The 19,233-nt window shown below is 40.2% G+C and overlaps 2 protein-coding genes across 6 annotated transcripts; both read left to right on the plus strand.

Annotated features, from left to right (window-relative positions):
- Positions 1-18,237, plus strand: cstf1 (cleavage stimulation factor, 3' pre-RNA, subunit 1). Of its 5 annotated transcripts, none has more exons than XM_044167022.1 (6): positions 1-144; positions 552-780; positions 861-1,138; positions 1,236-1,433; positions 1,655-2,045; positions 17,548-18,237. In XM_044167022.1, the coding sequence occupies exons 2-6, from the start codon at positions 612-614 to the stop codon at positions 17,805-17,807; spliced, it is 1,296 nt and encodes a 431-aa protein (XP_044022957.1). In that variant the 5' UTR covers positions 1-144; positions 552-611; the 3' UTR covers positions 17,808-18,237. The 5 variants fall into 5 exon arrangements, with proteins under 5 accessions (XP_044022957.1, XP_044022981.1, XP_044022948.1 ...); XM_044167046.1 differs by having other exon boundaries at positions 44-144; positions 556-780; XM_044167013.1 differs by having other exon boundaries at positions 51-205.
- On the plus strand, positions 4,618-7,474 carry LOC122861948 (P2X purinoceptor 7-like). The gene is made up of 4 exons (XM_044167060.1): positions 4,618-5,143; positions 5,875-5,944; positions 6,060-6,214; positions 7,168-7,474. Exons 1-4 carry the CDS (start codon positions 5,007-5,009, stop codon positions 7,322-7,324), a joined length of 519 nt encoding a protein of 172 aa, XP_044022995.1. The 5' UTR covers positions 4,618-5,006; the 3' UTR covers positions 7,325-7,474.
- Positions 18,238-19,233: the final 996 nt, after the last annotated feature.

Consider the following 19,233-nt stretch of genomic DNA (forward strand, 5'->3'; position numbering starts at 1 on the left):
AACCGTAAATAGGCCTATGAACAGTTTGTTTACCATGAAGGCAACCTCACTCTGTACAGCCTTTCGGTGCTGTGACGTAGGACGCAAATACGTCCAGCTTTAAGCACGTTTGGGTCCAGGAGCGCCATTGGAAGTTTGAAGAGGGTTAAATATTTTTACGTTTAAAAATTAATAGCGAATAATATTCACCTCATGTCCTTAAACGGTACATAATGCTGTTGTTGTATAGTACAGGCGTCCAGGCAGTTCTGGGCTGTATCCGCGCTTAACCTACTGTTGTTTTTGCTCTGTCTTAACTGTAGCAACAAAGCTAACGTTATTAGCAGCACTGCTAAGCACACGTTCCATTCATTCGTTGTATCTGGCCACAACGTTAGCATGGTTCCAGCTAACGGTATATGTTTGAAACTTTTGTTAGATATAGTAACAAACTAGCTGTTTGCAGCAATACTGCATTATAGATAACGTTGTCGTCTTGTGAAACGGTGGTAATTTAACAGCAGCTTACGTAGTCATAAGATAAATTGTTTACATTGTGTCTTTTGTTCCAGCCAGTTAAGTTGTTAACTTACTATTGACGGCCCGTTTCTGGTCACACTGACTGACCCATCATGTATCGTCCAAAACCAACTCTGAAGGACCGACAGCACCTGTACAAGCTCATCATAAGCCAGCTGCTCTATGATGGATACACCAACATCGCCAACAGTCTCATCAATGAAGTCAAACCACAGAGTGTCGTGTCGCCCTCTGAGCAGCTGATGCAGCTGGCAAAGATAGGTAAGAGGTGCTTTCTCCATGTCTGTATGTTTGAGCTATGTGTGAGGGTCCCTATTTGAACAATTTTCAACCTTTTTCAGGGATGGAGAATGACGACAGTGCAGTTCAGTATGCCATTGGGCGCTCTGATACAGTGGCACCTGGTGTGGGTATTGATCTGGAATTTGATGCTGATGTCCAGACCATGTCTCCAGAGGCATCAGAGTATGAGACTTGCTATGTAACATCGCATAAGGGTCCATGCCGCGTCGCTTCATACAGTCGTGATGGCCAGCTGATTGCCACTGGCTCTGCTGATGCTTCCATCAAGATCCTGGATACTGAACGCATGCTGGCCAAGAGTGCCATGCCTATTGAGGTGAGGCAGATTCGAGAGCAAAGTACATTACGCGTTTTTAATCCAACAGACTTATGTTTACTGTTTTTTTGTGTGTGTGTGTGTGTTTCTTTGTCAGGTGATGATGAATGAGACAGCACAGCAAAACATGGAGAATCACCCTGTGATTCGAACACTGTATGACCACGTAGATGAAGTCACCTGCCTCGCCTTCCATCCGACTGAACAGATTCTAGCTTCTGGCTCAAGAGATTACACCCTTAAACTCTTTGACTACTCAAAGCCTTCTGCAAAAAGAGCATTTAAATATATACAGGTCAGATTTTGTACACAGAATGTCTCAGTTTTCCCACACAATTTATCGTCTGTCATAGTTTTGGGAAAATATCAATTGTTCTGTTGTAAGTGGAGAGTTACATAGAAAAAAACAAAGGCTAAACAAGGCTTGGAAAATTGCAACATTAAATTTTTTTAAAACTATGCTGACTACTATATTTCTGTTGTAATCCAGTCCTCCCTTCATTTCTTTCCCTGCAGGAAGCCGAAATGCTCCGTTCAATCTCCTTCCACCCATCAGGTGACTTCCTGCTAGTGGGAACGCAGCACCCCACCCTCCGCCTTTACGACGTCAACACCTTCCAGTGCTTTGTGTCATGCAACCCGCTGGACCAGCACACAGACACCATCAGCGGCGTCAGCTACAACCCCACCGCCAACAGCTACGTCACCTGCAGCAAGGACGGCAGCATCAAGCTGTGGGATGGCGTCTCCAACCGCTGCGTAACCACATTTGAGAAGGCCCACGACGGAGCCGAGGTCTGTTCTGCTATCTTCTCGAAGAACTCCAAGTACATCCTGTCCAGTGGCAAAGACTCCGTAGTCAAACTGTGGGAGATATCTACAGGCCGGACACTGGTCAAGTACACAGGTAAGGAGGATGTGTTTTGGTCAAACCACAGTGCAGGTTCATACCATAGACTGTATATAAAGATGGTCTCCACTTCCTCCCACTGTACGCAAATGAAGCCAAAATATCCCCGGATGCTGCCATCTTGCGCTTGTGATGTCATTTGGAGCCAGAGTCTGCGCAGTAGTGATTGGAGTTGGAGCCAATCCAAGCTTTTTATAGCAGCAAATAACTAATTAACACCAAACTTATCAGAAAAATGAGCACTTGAACATACATCAGTGTGTTAAGAAATACCTAAAACGACAGAAACTATCTTTGGGAAAAATGTATTTGATGTGTACTTAGATCTTTTAGTTTGGCTCATGTCCCATCTGCTGACATTGAGTGGGCGGGGTTTGGCTTCACTTTTGGGGAGCTGTCATGTCACCAATCTTTATATACAGTCTGTGGTTCATACAGGGAAGTGTCATATGTTAGAATTGAGTTGAACAGATTATGATATTTAACATGCAAGCAAAATTTGTAGAAGTCTACCTCATGTTTTTTGGGATACAGTGCTAAAAGTGACCGACTTTTCATCTGATTCAATGAGTATCATGGTACATTTTGCTTAATTCATGTTCGATTCAACTTGCACATCAATTACAAAGAGTGAGTTTTGACTAAGTAAAATGAAAATTTATACTTCCTCTCTTATATTTATTATATTGACCTAAGTTCCAGGGTCGGTGTCTTGAACTTTTAATCATCCCAAAAGAACATTTGTGCCAAAGATGCTCATATACAAAATAATACGAATATGTACATACATAGAAAAATGAAATTTAAAAAAATAAAAATAAAAAGTGTGTGTGTGTGTGTGTGGACACACACACACTAACACTGAAGAAATGACACTTGGCTATAATGTGAAGTAGTGAGTGTACAGCTTGTATAACAGTGTACATTTGCAGTCCCCTCAAAATAACTCAACACACAGTCATTAATGTCTAAACCGCTGGCCACAAAAGTGAGTACACCCCTAAGTGAAAATGTCCAAATTGGGCCCAGTGTCCCAAGTGTCAATATTTGTGTGGCCGCTGTAATTTTCCAGCACTGCCTTTACCCTCTTGGACATGGAGTTCACCAGAGCTTCACAGGTTGCCACTGGAGTCCTCTTCCACTCCTCCATGATTACATCACAGAGCTGGTGGATGTTAGAGACCTTGCGCTCCTCCACCTTCTGTTTGAGGATGCCCCGCAGATGCTCAATAGGGTTTAGGTCTGGAGACATGCTTGGCCAGTCCATCACCTTTACCCTCAGCTTCTTTAGCAAGGCAGTGGTTGTCTTGGAGGTGTGTTTGGGGTCGTTATCATGTTGGAACACTGCCCTGCGGCCCAGTCTCCGAAGGGAGGGGATCATGCTCTGCTTCAGTATGTCACAGTACATGTTGGCATTCATGGTTCCCTCAATGAACTGTAGCTCCCCAGTGCCGGCAGCACTCATGCAGCCCCAGACCATGACACTCCCTCCACCATGCTTGACTGTAGGCAAGACACACTTGTCTTTGTACTCCTCACCTGGTTGTCGCCACACACGCGTGACATCATCTGAACCAAATAAATTTATCTTGGTCTCATCAGACCACAGGACATGGTTCCAGTAATCCATGTCCTTAGTCTGCTTGTCTTCAGCAAATTGTTTGCAAGCTTTCTTGTGCATCATCTTTAGAAGAGGCTTCTGGGACGACAGCCATGCAGACCAATTTGATGCAGTGTGCAGCATGTGGTCTGAGCACTGACAGGCTGACCCCCCACCCCTTTAACCTCTGCAGCAATGCTGGCAGCACTCATACGTCTATTTCCCAAACACAACCTCTGGATATGACGCTGAGCACGTGCACTCAACTTCTTTGGTCGACCATGGCGAGGCATGTTCTGAGTGGAACCTGTCCTGTTAAACCACTGTGCTGCAGCTCAGTTTCAGGGTCTTGGCAATCTTCTTATAGCCTACGCCATCTTTATGTAGAGCAACAATTCTTTTTTTCAGATCCTCTGAGAGTTCTTTGCCATGATGTGCCATGTTGAACTTCCAGTGACCAGTATGAGAGAGTGAGAGCGATAACACCAAATTTAACACACCTGCTACCCATTCACATCTGAGACCTTGTAACACTAACGAGTCACATGACACCGGGGAGAGAAAATGGCTAATTGGGCCCAATTTGGACATTTTCACTTAAGGGTGTACTCACTTTTGTGGCCAGCGGTTTAGACATTAATGGCTGTGTGTTGAGTTATTTTGAGGGGACTGCAAATTTACACTGTTATACAAGCTGTACACTCACTACTTTACATTGTAGCCAAGTGTCATTTCTTCAGTGTTGTCACATGAAAAGATATAATATTTACAAAAATGTGAGGGGTGTACTCACTTCTGTGAGATACTGTGTGTGTGTGTGTGTGTGTGTATGTGTGTGTGTGTGTATATATATATATATATATATATATATATATATATATATATATATATATATATATATATATAATTAAAATTAAAAATATTTATATTTAGAACAGTTGGGAGGTGCAAATTATGAATGACAATGCATGAATGAAAGTGCAGTGTATTGGTTACTATGTTGTAAATTGTGAGCAATGAAATAAAACTGTACTGAAAGGTGCATCTATGTTACAAAAAACCAAGAGAGGAAAAAAATCAACCTTTCACTGGGAGGAGTTGGGGTGTGAGTTTGCTACTAATGCTATAGTTAGTTGCTTCGGGTGGACTCCTGTCTTTAAAGTCCGTATAAAGCAGTAATAAATAGCCAAATAAATAACCACCCAGCCAAATTTGAATGATTAAAAAAATCACCAAGTAAGTAAAATAAGTTATCAAAATCTTGAAAAAATAAGCAGTATTCTCTGCTCTCAAACACTGGGGGCGCTGAAACCACGCCCACTCGCGGGAAAGCTGCGCCTGTCTCAACTGTCACAAAAATGGATGCTCCCTTTAGCAGCATCATTGGATTCACACACCCATACAAGTTTGAGCCTCCACAGCCAGAATCCAATTCAGAGGACAATGACCAGCTACCTGAAAATCAACCTCATCCCTCTTGGTCTGCAACAGAAAGGTAATTTTCTTTCTCCCTTTTATGCAAGTTAGCAATATGTAACTAGCATGGCTAGCATGAATAGCCACATAAAGTTAGGGTATAAATAAATAACAGAATAAAACATATGTTGCCACTTTAGCAGATTCTTTTTATTATTATTGTCTGTCACAGATCAAACTAACAGCCATCATGGTTGTAGTTATGTTGCATATTAAGTATGAAAATTATGTGAATAAAATGCTACCGCCTTTACAGTAACCAGATCTTAACCCAGTTTCACACATATGGAAGATTTTGGACTAACGTGTAAAACAATGCTCTCCACCACCAATTGTATATATATATATATATATATATATATATATATATATATATATATATATATATATATATATATATATATATATATATATATATATATATATATATATATATATATATATACATATATTTATATATAGGGAATATCTGAATCCACAGTAGCACTGAAGTGGTGGCTTGACTCCACATAAGACACTTAGTTTTTCCTTTAATTTGAAACCCATCTTCAACTACACATAGTTGCAGGTCTTCTGACTGCTTTAGTGTGGATTGCTGAATATCATCATTGCAAAACACACAAGCTGAGCAACAGAATATGCACTAAACTGTCCGGATCACTTTTATGTGCAGTTGTTCATAATATGGAATTGACAACTCAAATGATTGACAATATCTTTAGTCACACTGAATTAAATTGTATTGTACAGGTGCACCTGTGGAGAATGCAGGACAATGCCCACAGAGGATCAGAATGTCTGCTGCAAAGACCTGAATGCTGTATGTAAAGATAAACAAATGTATCTTCCACAATGATCATTTAAAGTATAAATACACAACCAGTAGAGTATCAGATGTCTTGCACTAAAACACTTTATAACACATACTCCAACAGGTTCAGAATAGATATGGAGAGCTTCCTGAAGAGCCATGGTGCGGGACTCTTTATCCAGGCCTTGAGCCTGTCTGCCTGAAACCCTACTCCCTGCAAAATACCCTGAACACCTACCAGGCAGACCATGGGCCACTGGAGATGAAGGAAAGAGCTGTGTAAGTTAGACAATAAATATTTTTATTTTTATTTTGAATGTCTAGAAATTACATTTGTGTTGATCAAATGGTATGCCTGTCTTTAAAAAAACGGTAAGGTTTAGGATTCAAGAACCTCAAGTCACACTGCTTATGTATGTGTATATATATATTAGTGATGTTGATTAATGTATACATGGATCTGTGTATAAACTATGGGAGAGTTCACTACATTACTGTATCTTGAGGATCAATGCGCCCCGAAAACAACATAATTTTCTTTAAATAGGCAAACAAAGTATAATGATGTTGCACTAACACATACATTGGTTAAGTAAAGTCAGTTTTATTCAAACAGCCCAATATAACAAATTGCCTCAAAAAGAATCTGTACTATATACTACACCCTCTGTCTTTAGACCCTTTATTCGAATAAGGAAAAACTCCCCCTAAAAACCTTTTAACAGGGGAAAAAAATGACCTCAGGAAGAGCAGCAGAGGACGGACAGACAGGAAATAGATGTCGTGTGTACAGAATAGATCCACAACAGAAAATCATATTATATACAATTATGATGACAAAATGTAAATTGTAAAACATAAGTGAAGAGGATGGATCCAGAAGGACAATTATGCAGCTTCAGGTGATGCCCACTAAGTAGAATCTGAGCCACAACACCTCCTCTCCACAATAGACACAGCAGCACTGTTCCAGCAATCACAGATCCAGACTTCTTGCCGGAGGCAGAAATACCTGCTGAAAGTGTCCAGCAAGAGAGAGACGAGACAGCACAAAACTACGGGAGAGAAAAAATTTAGAGTTAGTAACATGCAGTAATGGGATAATCATTCTGAATATTTTGCTCTATAGTCGTGGAAATTCACTGAAAAAACAAAACAAAAATACCTGCAAACATAGATAAATATAAAATTGCCACATTATATGACATTTTGTTGTTATTTTGTCATTACAGTCGTGCTCGCTACCTGGCCTACAGATGTTTTGCTTCCTGGTGCTGGGGATACCTGGGAAAGCACAACAGGGTTGTCATACCTTTTTGTGTTGTGCTCCATATCCAGGAGTACCTGGATGAAGATGGGGAGTACACAGGCTTTAAACCTCCCATTTAACTTTAAAGTCTTATATTGTAATTGTTTGTTAATGTGTTATGTACACAATTATTTATTCAATACACATTTAATACATTTCATATAAGTCTTGGACAGCTGTCAATCAGTTTTTGAGTAATGATATGTTTGTATGTGTGTTACAACTTACTTTTTTTAAATGGAGGCTGGTGGGGCTCTAGTGCAGGGATGGACTGAGGCAGGAAAACACTTGTCAAGTCTTTACTATTATGTTCATATATCATACAATAAGTCAATAATGTAATTATCGCAACAGGCCTAATGTAATGTATATATTACCCAAATAACAAAATTTTGAGTAATGGCCAGAATAGTACAGTGGAGATGATGACTTGCATGCAAACTAAGAACTTGACCTCTCAACATACCTGTATTCTTCCTGTTGCTTAGTGTTCTTTTAGACAATTGTGTGACCGCAGTCCTTTTTCCCACAAAGTGGTCTGTCTGACATCCAGCTTCTCTGGTGACTTTCTACATGTTGTCACACTGGCACTCTGTCTCTCTTGTGGTTGGAAGGGACTGCTTTGTGAACAGATAACAGTTGTAATTACTTGTCTAATAAGTCAAACATACTGATGCATATAAACAAAAGACAACCTGGTAAAACTGGATACCAGTTTTCCAGTTACTCATAACCCCCCTCCCTTTTCCATTGTGGGGGATACTAACAGCTGAGGAATAGCTTTAATTTTGAAATGACATAACATGTATGCATGCATAAAATGACATGACAACTCAAATTTTGAACCTGCTTTGAGCAAGTTAAATCAAACTCTGTCTCTCCATGTCTTTCTCTCTCAATTTATTGAATATTTTCACTTCGCAGCTGATGCTACGGTCTTTTTTTTACCTTGCACTATTAAAAACTATTGTTACCCGTCAATGTGGCTGGAAGGTTTGTAATTCTACATTCTTCTTCTTTTCCTTTCGGCTGTTCCCTTTCAGGGGTTGCCACAGCGAATCATGTGCCTCCATCTAACCCTGTCCTCTGCATCCTCTTCACTCACACCAATTAACTTCATGTCCTCTCTCACTACATCCATAAATCTCCTCTTTGGTCTTCCTCTAGACCTCCTGCCTGGCAGCTTCAACCTCAGCATCCTTCTACCAATATATTCACAGTCTCTCCTCTGAACATATCCAAACCACCTCAATGTGGCCTCTCTGACTTTATTTCCGATACATCTAACATGAGCTGTCCCTCTGATGTACTCATTCCTGATCCTGTCCATCCTCGTCACTCCCAAAGAGAACCTCAAGATCTTAAGCTCTGCTGCCTCCAGCTCTGCCTCTTGTCTTTTCTTCAGTGCCACTGTCTCTAAGGTGTACAACATCGCTGGTCTCACCACCATCTTGAACACCTTTCCTTTCATTCTTGCTGATACTCTTTTATCACACAACACACCTGACACTTTTCTCCACCTGTTCCAACCTGCTTGCACTCGCCTCTTCACCTCTTTTCCACAGTGTCCATTGCTCTGAACCGTTGACCCTAAGTACTTAAAGTCCTGCACCTTCTTCACCTCTGCTCCCTGTAACCTCACCGTTCCACCTGGGTCCCTCTCATTGAAACACATGTATTCTGTCTTACTGCGGCTAAGCTTCATTCCTCTGTTTTCCAGAGCAGACCTCCATCTCTCTAGATTTTCCGCCACCTGCTCCCTGTTCTCACTACAAATCACAATGTCATCCACAAACATCATAGTCCATGGAGATTCCTGTCTAACCTCATCTGTCAGCCTGTCCGTCACCAGAGCAAAAAAGAAGGGGCTCAGAGCCGATCCTTGATGCAGACCCACCTCCACCTTGAACTCCTGTGTCACACCTACAGCACACCTCACCACGGTCTTACAGCTCTCATACATGTCCTGCACCACTCTAACATACTTCTCTGCCACTCCAGACTTCCTCATACAATACCACAGCTCCTCTCTCTGCACCCTGTCATACGCTTTCTCTAAATCAATGAAGACACAATGCAACTCCCTATGACCTTCTCTGTACTTCTCCATCAGCATCCTCAAAGCAAATACTGCATCTGTTGTACTCTTTCTAGGCATGAAACCATATTGCTGCTCACAAATGCTCACCTCTGCCCTTAGCCTAGCTTCCACTACTCTTTCCCACAACTTCATTGTATGGCTCATCAGCTTTATTCCTCTGTAGTTGCCACAGCTCTGCACATCTCCCTTGTTCTTAAAAATTGGCACCAGTACGCTTCTCCTCCATTCCTCGGGCATCCTCTCACTCTCCAAGATCTTGTTAAACAAACTAGTCAGAAACTCTACTGCAACCTCTCCTAGACACTTCCATACCTCCACAGGTATGTCATCAGGACCAACTGCCTTTCCACTCTTCATCCTCTTCAATGTCCTCCTCACTTCACTCTTGCTAATCTTTGCTACTTCCTGCTCCACACCAGTCACCTCTTCTACTCTTTGTTCCCTTTCATTTTCCTCATTCATCAACTCTTCAAAGTACTCCATTCTTCCTCAGCTCTCCATCAAGGTGGCTCTTTACAAAATCAATCCATCTCTTCTTGATCTCATCATTCTTGGGAAATTTAAATAAGGAGACCGAGCTGTTTCGTAAATTCTCGCATCCAGGGAATATGCATATTCCCTGGATGCGAGAATTTGAAAACAAAGGCATAGCTAGCTAGCAAACTGTAGGCTGTAACTAACGGTAATGACTGTAACTCACGATTGAGCCCGAACCACTGATGCTAATGCGCTCTAGTTATTATGTAGTGTTAGGGGAGGGGCCATGCTGTGTGGCGCCAGTGCGTCATCGAGCCACGATTTCAGCCCAAAAAATCCAGAACAGAAAAATGGTGAAAAACTGTTTAACGGTCTCCCTCCACAATTCAGTACTACATAGTTAACAGGCTTTGTAACATGTTTTAAGCAATACATTTCTAACATTTATAATGTGTTTAGAAACACAGTTTAGAATTTCCTTTACACTGACTTTAACAACAAAAACATTTTTGTTGTTTTAAAACAGAATTTAAGGTCAGATAAGAAACCTTATTGATCCCACACAGATAAGTTGTCACAGCAGCAAAAAGAAGTACCAAAACAGAAAAGCAGAGTATAGATAATCTTAAACTATCTATATCTAACTATATATCTAACTATATATCTACTATATATAAGCTGAAACATGAAAAACAAAAAAAACATACTAAATAAATACTGTATACACCAAACATAAATTGTAACAAGTGTGTTGAGACAAGAATAATCACAAATAAGGTGAGTAGATGTGAAAGTGGCTACAGATAGTATTAGCAGCATGAAATACAGTTCTATCATCAAAAGCAAAGTGTTCAAAATGCAAAAGCCTATTTATGACATGTCATTTAGGAATGCACTCAACGAGATGCAAAGCATAATTTCACATTTTGGCCTCAAACCTTTTTGCTCAACCTAATATTTTTTCCATTAACCAAGTTGACATTGTTTGGCGGCATTTGAATGTTGATGTTTGTTGTGCTCAATGGCCTGTGAAGACTATATTACACAGCAGTGCCCCCTATCAAAGTAGAAGTGCTTTCATTTTAACTGTTGTGAAGCAGTTAAGATTTTGGTCAGAAATTATTAGGACTGAAATAGATATTCTTTATTGAATATGAATATTATAGGTAGATATTATTCAGTACAATAATTGGTTCATTGTTTTGCCACATACAGTGGTGTGAAAGTGTTTGCCCCCTTCCTGATTTCTTCTTTTTTTGCATGTTTGTCACACTTAAATGTTTCAGATCATCAAACAAATTTAAATATCAGTCAAAGATAACACAAGTAAACACAAAATGCAGTTTTTAAATGAAGGTTGTTATTATTAAGGGAAAACAAAATCCAAACCTACATGGCCCTGTGTGAAATAGTGATTGCCCCATCTGTTAAAACATAACTTAACTGTGGTTTATCACACCTGAGTTCAATTTCTCTAGCCACACCAAGGCCTGATTACTGCCACACCTGTTCTCAAACAAGAAATCACTTAAATAGGACCTGCCTGACAAAGTGAAGTAGACCAAAAGAGCTTCAAAAGGTAGACATCATGCCGAGATCCAAAGAAATTCAGGAACAAATGAGAAAGAAAGTAATTGAGATCTGAGTCTGGAAAAGGTTATAAAGCCATTTCCAAAGCTTTGGGACTCCAGCAAACCACAGTGAGAGCCATTATCCACAAATGGCGAAAACATGGAAGAGTGGTGAACCTTCCCAGGAGTGGCCGGCCGACCAAAATTGCCCCAAGAGCGCAGCGACGACTCATCCAAGAGGTCACAAAAGACCCCACAACAACATCCAAAGAACTGCAGTCCTCACTTGCCTCAGTTAAGGTCAGTGTTCATGACTCCACCATAAGAAAGAGACTGGGCAAAAATGGCCAAGAGTTCCAAGATGAAAACCACTGCTGAGCAAAAAGAACATCAAGGCTCGTCTCATTTTTGCCAGAAAACATCTTGACCAAGACTTTTGGAAAATACTCTGTGGACTGACGACACAAAAGTTTAACTTTTTGGAAGGTGTATGTCCCATTACATCTGGCGTAAAAGTAACACCGCATTTCAGAAAAAGAACATCATACCAACAGTAAAATATGGTGGTGGTAGTGTGATGGTCTGGGGTTGTTTTGCTGCTTCAGGGCCTTGCTGTGATAAATGGAACCATGAATTCTGCTGTCTACCAAAAACTCCTGAAGGAGAATGTCTGGCCATCTGTTCGTGTCCTCAAGTTGAAGCGAACTTGGGTTCTGCAGCAAGACAATGATCCAAAACACACCAGCAAGTCCACCTCTGAATGTCTGAAGAAGAACAAAATGAAGACTTTGGAGTGGCCTAGTCAAAGTCCTGACCTGAATCCTATTGAGATGCTGTGGTATGACCTTAAAAAGGCAGTTCATGCTCAAAAACCCTCCAATGTGGCTGAATTACAACAATTCTGCAAAGATGAGTGGGCCAAAATTCCCCCACAGTGCTGTAAGACTCATTGCAAGTTATCGCAAACGCTTGATTGCAGTTGTTGCTGCTAAGGGTGGCCCAACTAGTTATTAGGTTTAGGAGGCAATCACTATTTCACACAGGGTCATGTAGGTTTGGATTTTGTTTTCCCTTAATAATAACAACCTTCATTTAAAAACTGCATTTTGTGTTTACTTGTTATCTTTGACTAATGTTTAAATTTGTTTGATGATCTGAAACATTTAAGTATGACAAACATGCAAAAAAATAAGAAATCAGGAAGGGGGCAAACACTTTTTCTTTGTTTTCAGCAACACTGTAACATCACCTCCCACTGTCAGCATACATTGTGTTAACACCAACCTGAACAGGAATACAATTTACAAGCAGGACAAGTGTCAACATTTTCAAATGAGCAGTAGGTTTCAGTTTCGGTAGAACATGACAATATTGATGTACAGTGAATGCAGGGACATGAAGTTTTTCCATTTTGAAAATTTCCACGAATAATCATAATATAACACATTACAGAGTAACTGTTTCATCACACTGACGACATTATCAGAGACGTGCAGAGTGTTGCAGCTTCCTGTTCTTGTAAAAATTGTTGTGAGAAAGCCTGCCAAGTTCAGTGAGTAGTGACGTCGTCATCATAGTGTGTTATTTCTTGAGTGAATGAACATGGTGTGGATTTTTCTATGTCAGTATTTAGACAGTTATGTCATGTATTGAACTCTGTTGGCTTTCTTAGCAAAACAGCAGAAATTGCAACACTTTGTAATGGCAATGTGGTCAGAGTGATGTTACTTGGCTTGTAATGCATTATAATATTGGGGGCTTTTGATCCCTCACTATGGAAACCGAGGTTGCGTTAGACTTTCTCGTTGTCTGTCATTTTGACGGACAGGGTCATAAAAATTCTGTCATCTATTATTACCCGTCATTTAAATTTTTTTTAATGATAATGTCATCACCACACGAAGCAGATGAATGATTTTTACCTCCTGGCTGCCACTTGCCTCCCCTGTAACATTAACTGCCGCTGGCTGATAAATGTTATCAGTATTACTTGTTTGTCCTTCATCCTCCACCCCATCAATCCGTCTTTTTTTCACCTCGTTTATCAACCACATCACAATTATTGGGCTTTCTAAAGAAACTTCGGACACTCAGCTGCCGTGACATTTTGCGATAGCTAGGCTATGTAGCGAAATAGCCTTCCAATGCAATGACTAAAGCCAGCTAGACAACAAGGTCATGCATGTGATATCAAAGACAAGACAACTAGACAATAGCTAATTAATATGCCACACTCTGGTCTTCTACAGGTGGTCTACATGTGGTTGTCAGTGTTGCATGTGAATTACGTAACGTTATGATAGATTTTTCCGTCATTGTTAAAAAGATTTAGTCAATGATGGAGAATATTCCGTAAATGCGACCCCTGGTTGGCAGTAGCTAGCAATATATTAGCTTAGTGATACATTCTGTTGTGTTGGCTCTGGAGTTGGGCAATCGTTTCTATTTTCATATTGTTCAGTCGTGGTTACTCAAGATCATTAACAGGCGATCTGATTGCCAGGGGTCAGCAGAAGTAGGACGGGGTGGGGGGAGAAAAAAATGCAGCGACCTGCAGCAGAAAAGTTGAAACAGAATCAACTTTTGGAGAAACACAACCCAACGTCATGCTGCGGTGGCCATTCCGGCCATCAGAGCAATCAAACGGCTCCACAGTCAGCCTGAAATATCACTGAAACCAGGCGATATCCAGGCGGAGTTCATAGATCAAACTATGATACTCTCCCAGTTGTGTCCTCACTTGGTTTGTTTTGTGTACCCAGCTTCGACGTCTGTATCTGGCTTGTAGTCTATGCTGAAAAATAGCGATACCAAGAAGTTTCCGTCAGTGATGTTACTAGGTACACGTCCCGCGTTTCTAAAAGGACGCAGTAAACACACTATCACATGTCCACGAGACGCACCCTATTGTCTAGCTATAGAAATAAACAAAAGACATTTTTGAAATAATTATTGTCTAGTTGTCTTGTCTTTGATCTCACATGCATGACCTTGTTGTCTGGCTATAGAAATAAACAAAAGAAACTTTGCTGTCAAAAAACTTGGTGTAATTTATTATCAGGCTCCAGCCTCTCATCTGCTCTTTGTGACGGGGCTGAACATACGTGCACAGAAACAATAGCAGAGCAGAGAGGAGGTGGAGATTACTCACGACAACTACGCTCGTCACTGTAAGTGCAATAAACCATTGCAAGTAAAAAGACAATACTTTATCAATACACCTGCTAAACAAGCATAAACATGTAGAAACCTAAATTTTAATCTGCTGTCATCCACTGCCACTATATTTAGACAAGCAGAGCACGCCAGCTCAGCTAATAGCGAATTGTTACAAACAAGCTAAAACGAAAGCTGTCTGTATGTAATCTAACTGTTTAACATTTGGCAAAAAGCCAGCAGTAAGCAAAAACTTACTGCTGGCTGAGACAAATCAGCCCCTCCTCTGTCTACCAGCGGTAACTTACCTGCCTTTCCACTGTTCCAACAATTACCAACTCTGGTTGGGATGAAATAAATCCTTTATTTACAGCGCTGGCTACCAAAACAAAGAACAGAGAAGCTCGGATGACAATACACACAGAGGGGGCGTCATTCTCTGCTCAGGACACCATTACTCCACTATATCTTTACATAGCAAATAGTTGTTTGCTGCTATATTAATGTTCAAAATTTCATATACAGATGATGTAGTTAAACGGAACGCCTGTGACTGTAGCCTAATTAATTAAAGTCGCTTAAGGGGGCAAATGCCAAGCTCACTGAAAACGACAGAAGCTGATTAAATTAAATTGAGGCGAGTTTTTCCCTATACCTTCATGCTATAATCGACTGTAAATCCACATTTAAAAGTTGATATATACATTTCTATGCATCTTAGTCACTGTATTCACCCCTGATGAGTTTGCATCCTTGATTTTATATAACAATTTTATGGCTTCTGTTATCTGATCCTATCTGCTGGATATTTGGGGTATGTAGTGATATCCATTCACAGTTTGTATAATAGACTGCTATTGACTGCTGCCCTGGTCAAGTGCACTGCAGGTGCAGTTTTCTGTTACTTTCTTCTTGGCCATGTACTCGTCATGTTGTGTGACATTGTGTTTCAGGTGATGGAACAAAATGCTCATGTTTCCTCTAGAAGCCACAGCAATTTTCTGATACAATTAACATTTTGTTTCATTTTGCCTAAGTGAGCCCACACGACAGACATGACCTTATGTTTTTCTGTGAGCACTTCCTCATCTGTACGCGCACACCCAGCTGACATTTCTTCAACACTTGAGTCCTTTTATCTGAGTTAATTCCACCACTTAAAACTGCTACAGTAGGTGAAACAATGTTTCACTTTCTCTGTTACAAATGATCCCACACTGTGCTTTGAGTGGTTGGAAGACTAGAAAGGCGCTACACAAGCACAGTCCATTTACCATTTACACTGCACATGCTGACTGACAGTGACTGGTTGTCTTTTTGGGTTTGGGTTTTGGTCAGTCAAATTTTAGCTTCTTGCAGATATCTATTGTTATCTGCATATATGTCAGCTGATAAGTAACAAGAAATAGCAGCACTGTAATGCTATAAATATGATTGATTTGAGAAAACAGTTGCACTATTACATAGTTTGTCCACCAGAAAGCACTGAGTTTACTTTTAATTTCCCGCTCAGTACATATTTCAGTCAAAATTCTTTAATAACCAAATTTAAGTGGTCTTTGTAAAAAAAAAAAAAAAAAAAAAGTTTGTTCATGTTACATGTTATTGTTGAATTATATTGTTAAAAAAAACAAAAACGACAGTCTCAGTCGGGCTCTATAACCGAACATACTGACATTACTTAATTCAGCCTTATTTTATATACTAAAAGATAATTGACTGATCACTAAACCCCTACCTTTAACAGCGATTAACCAATGATGGCTTTGCAACTGTAACTAGGCACTAGGCATGCGGAAACAATGTGCATTGGGCTGTAGTAAGAAAGATAATCTGTATTAGAGTTGCAGCAGTATGACATTTTTACGGTATGATAACCGTCTCAGAAAATATCACAGGTATCACAGTATACGGTATTACACAACTATTATTATTATTATTATCATTATTATTAGTATCTGTTACATTGACCCTTAAAGGAATGAAAACAGAAGGGTTTTTTTAGGGGGGGGTTGAACAAATGCTTTATTATAATTTAACAAAATATGTCCTGACAGACACAAAACTTCATATAAACTTGAAATATATATTTTTTTAATAACTCTAATATGGTAGAATTCAATACCATAGATAAGCAAATGTAATTGTCAATTTTCCATGGTATACCTTGAAACCAGTATACCACTGCAACCCTACTTTGTAAGAATTTTTAAGTGTAAAAGTGTAAATAGGATGTTTACCTGCTCTGATGCAAGCTGCCTGCCTGGCTAACTGGCTTGCTACCTACAGTAGTGATTGAAAGTTACTTCCAAGGCCAGGGGCATTTCATACTACATTATTTGGTGTTTACAGGTTGGAATTGAAAATATAAACAATTAAACATGAATTTAATATCTGTCTTGCTCATTCAAGTATGTAAGATAAACAGCCAGTCATAGGTTATGTTAAAATAAACAGCCTGATCTTACATTTTTCCTCATTATAGTGCTAGGGCTAACTAGCTCTACACAGCAATACAAGAACAATACTGCTCCTTTATTTCCGTGTCTTCTATGTGGATCGTCAACTGGTGAGGATGCTGACTTTTGCCTAAGACATGCACATATTGGTGCGCTCCAGTAGCTCACCTGATAGAGCGCGAGCCCAATGCACCAAGGCTGAGTCGAATCCAGCCCGTGGCCCTTTGCTGCATGTCATCCCCTCTTTCCTGTCTATCTTTGGAGCCTTCACGATCTAATAATATATTTAAGAATTTCGATGGTAAATCTGCCACCATTATCATTCTAAATGGCATAGAAAACTGGGAGAAACTGTGCAGTTTTGCAAAAACAGAAAGTTTGACAGGCATAGCAACAATAACTAAGTGGGGCAGGGTTGGTGAATGGTCAATTAATCATCATAAATTATTTTGCCATTCAGCTCTGATTTCGATTTAAAGCGTGTGGTGTTAGTGGTGCATCGAACCCTCCCAGTGACATGTTCCCCCTGTCTGTTATAGGTGCGGGGCTAAGCGGCCGTCAGATGCATCGTACACAGGGCGTGTTCAACCACACAGAGGACTACGTGCTGCTGCCAGATGAGCGCACCATCAGCCTGTGCTGCTGGGACTCACGCACGGCCGAGAGGAAAAACCTGCTGTCTCTGGGACACAACAACATCGTCCGCTGCATCGTCCACTCGCCCACCAATCCTGGCTTCATGACCTGCAGCGACGACTTCAGGGCTCGCTTCTGGTACCGCCGCACCACCACAGACTGAGACACATCCAGACCCCACATTTCTACTCTGCCTCCTCTCCCTTCCCACGCCTCCTTTCACTGAGAACGAAACAGAATGCTGGACTCTGCTGTCTTTTCTTTAATTTTGTTAGAGTAATTAAGAAAAGAAAGTTGTCATTGCACGATCTTAAAGTAAAGAGTAAAGAGTGAGGGCACTATTTCTCTAAATGTCTTCTTTTTGATAACATTTTGTGAATGATATACTGAACTTCTGTCCTATTTAATTGGAAGTCTGACCTTTAAAACTTCTTTCACTGCTTGGAAACTTCGGTTGTAATTCTTCTCATGCCTCACATCTCTCAGTGGTGTGTTGTAAGTGGCAACAGAATTGATTTGTTGTCTTTTCCACTTATATATTTTGTCTATGTCCTTTGTTGTAATTCAGATTTGTATTAAACAATTAAAAGCAACACGTCTCTTCTATGAATTTGATGATGAAAAGTCCCCCTCAGAACTCATAACCACAGCTATGGTAACATCCTGTAGATATTTTAAGACCACAGTTGTTGCAGCAAAGAGTGAGCAACCTGTAGGGAACACAAATGGCCAATGATATGCTACACACACACACACACACACACTGCCATAGTCCTTTACTTATTGTGGTATTTCAGAATCAGAAATACTTTATTGATCCCAGAGGGATCAATAAAGCTCAGCTGCTCACTATCACGTCAGTGCACACAGGAATAGAAGTTCTAAGCAATCAAAATATAATACACTATAATACAGGTAAGATAAATTAAGTTCAAAGTGGATATAAGTATAAAATTAAAATAAGTGTAATTTGTTTCTGTCTGTGGCTAAATTCTTTAATCAGAATCAGAAATACTTTATTGATCCCTGAGGGGAAACTCTTTCGTTACAGCTGCTCACTATCATGTCAATGCACACTTGAGAGTAGAAGGAATAGAAGTACTGAGCAAATCAAAATATAATACACTATAATACAGGTAAGATAACAAGTTAGAAGAAGTCTTAACTTGAAATGTTGGATTAGTTTTCTGTTGGCAAATTATTCTAATCTTAAAATACTTTGTTGTGTTTAGTGACATCCTCAAAAAAATCCTTCTAGACTCGGGCCCTCCGACTGGAAGGTCACCCGGCCCCATCACTCCTCTGCATTCCCCAACCCCCAACCCATCTCTCCCAGACGCTGCTGTCTGTGTTGTCCAGACAACAACGCTTAAAGCCACAAGAATTTCTGTTTCAAACAAACCCCACCCCACCCTTCCTCACAGTTTGTCACATATGGAGGAATATGTCAAATTCATAAGAAAAGAGGAAGCTAAAAAAAAACATGATAAAAATTCCCTCAGTTAGTTGGAAAAGTAAACTAGTAATAAGCAATGTACTTCTGCTTTACCAGTAAGATGGAGGAGAAAGAGCGTAGAGCGGCATGAAGC

Source organism: Siniperca chuatsi, linkage group LG2, assembly GCF_020085105.1.
Source record: "Siniperca chuatsi isolate FFG_IHB_CAS linkage group LG2, ASM2008510v1, whole genome shotgun sequence".
Taxonomy (NCBI): Eukaryota; Metazoa; Chordata; class Actinopteri; order Centrarchiformes; family Sinipercidae; genus Siniperca; species Siniperca chuatsi.

Bases quoted from the DNA above. Each gene is read 5' to 3' on its own strand.
- cstf1 (XM_044167022.1), top strand. From the start codon at position 612: ATGTATCGTCCAAAACCAACTCTGAAGGACCGACAGCACCTGTACAAG. The intron at 781-860 runs GTAAGAGGTGCT...AACCTTTTTCAG, and splicing joins GATGCAGCTGGCAAAGATAG to GGATGGAGAATGACGACAGT. The intron at 2,046-17,547 runs GTAAGGAGGATG...TGTCTGTTATAG, and splicing joins GACACTGGTCAAGTACACAG to GTGCGGGGCTAAGCGGCCGT.
- LOC122861948 (XM_044167060.1), top strand. From the start codon at position 5,007: ATGGATGCTCCCTTTAGCAGCATCATTGGATTCACACACCCATACAAG. The intron at 5,945-6,059 runs GTATGTAAAGAT...ATACTCCAACAG, and splicing joins GCTGCAAAGACCTGAATGCT to GTTCAGAATAGATATGGAGA. The intron at 6,215-7,167 runs GTAAGTTAGACA...TTGTCATTACAG, and splicing joins GAGATGAAGGAAAGAGCTGT to TCGTGCTCGCTACCTGGCCT.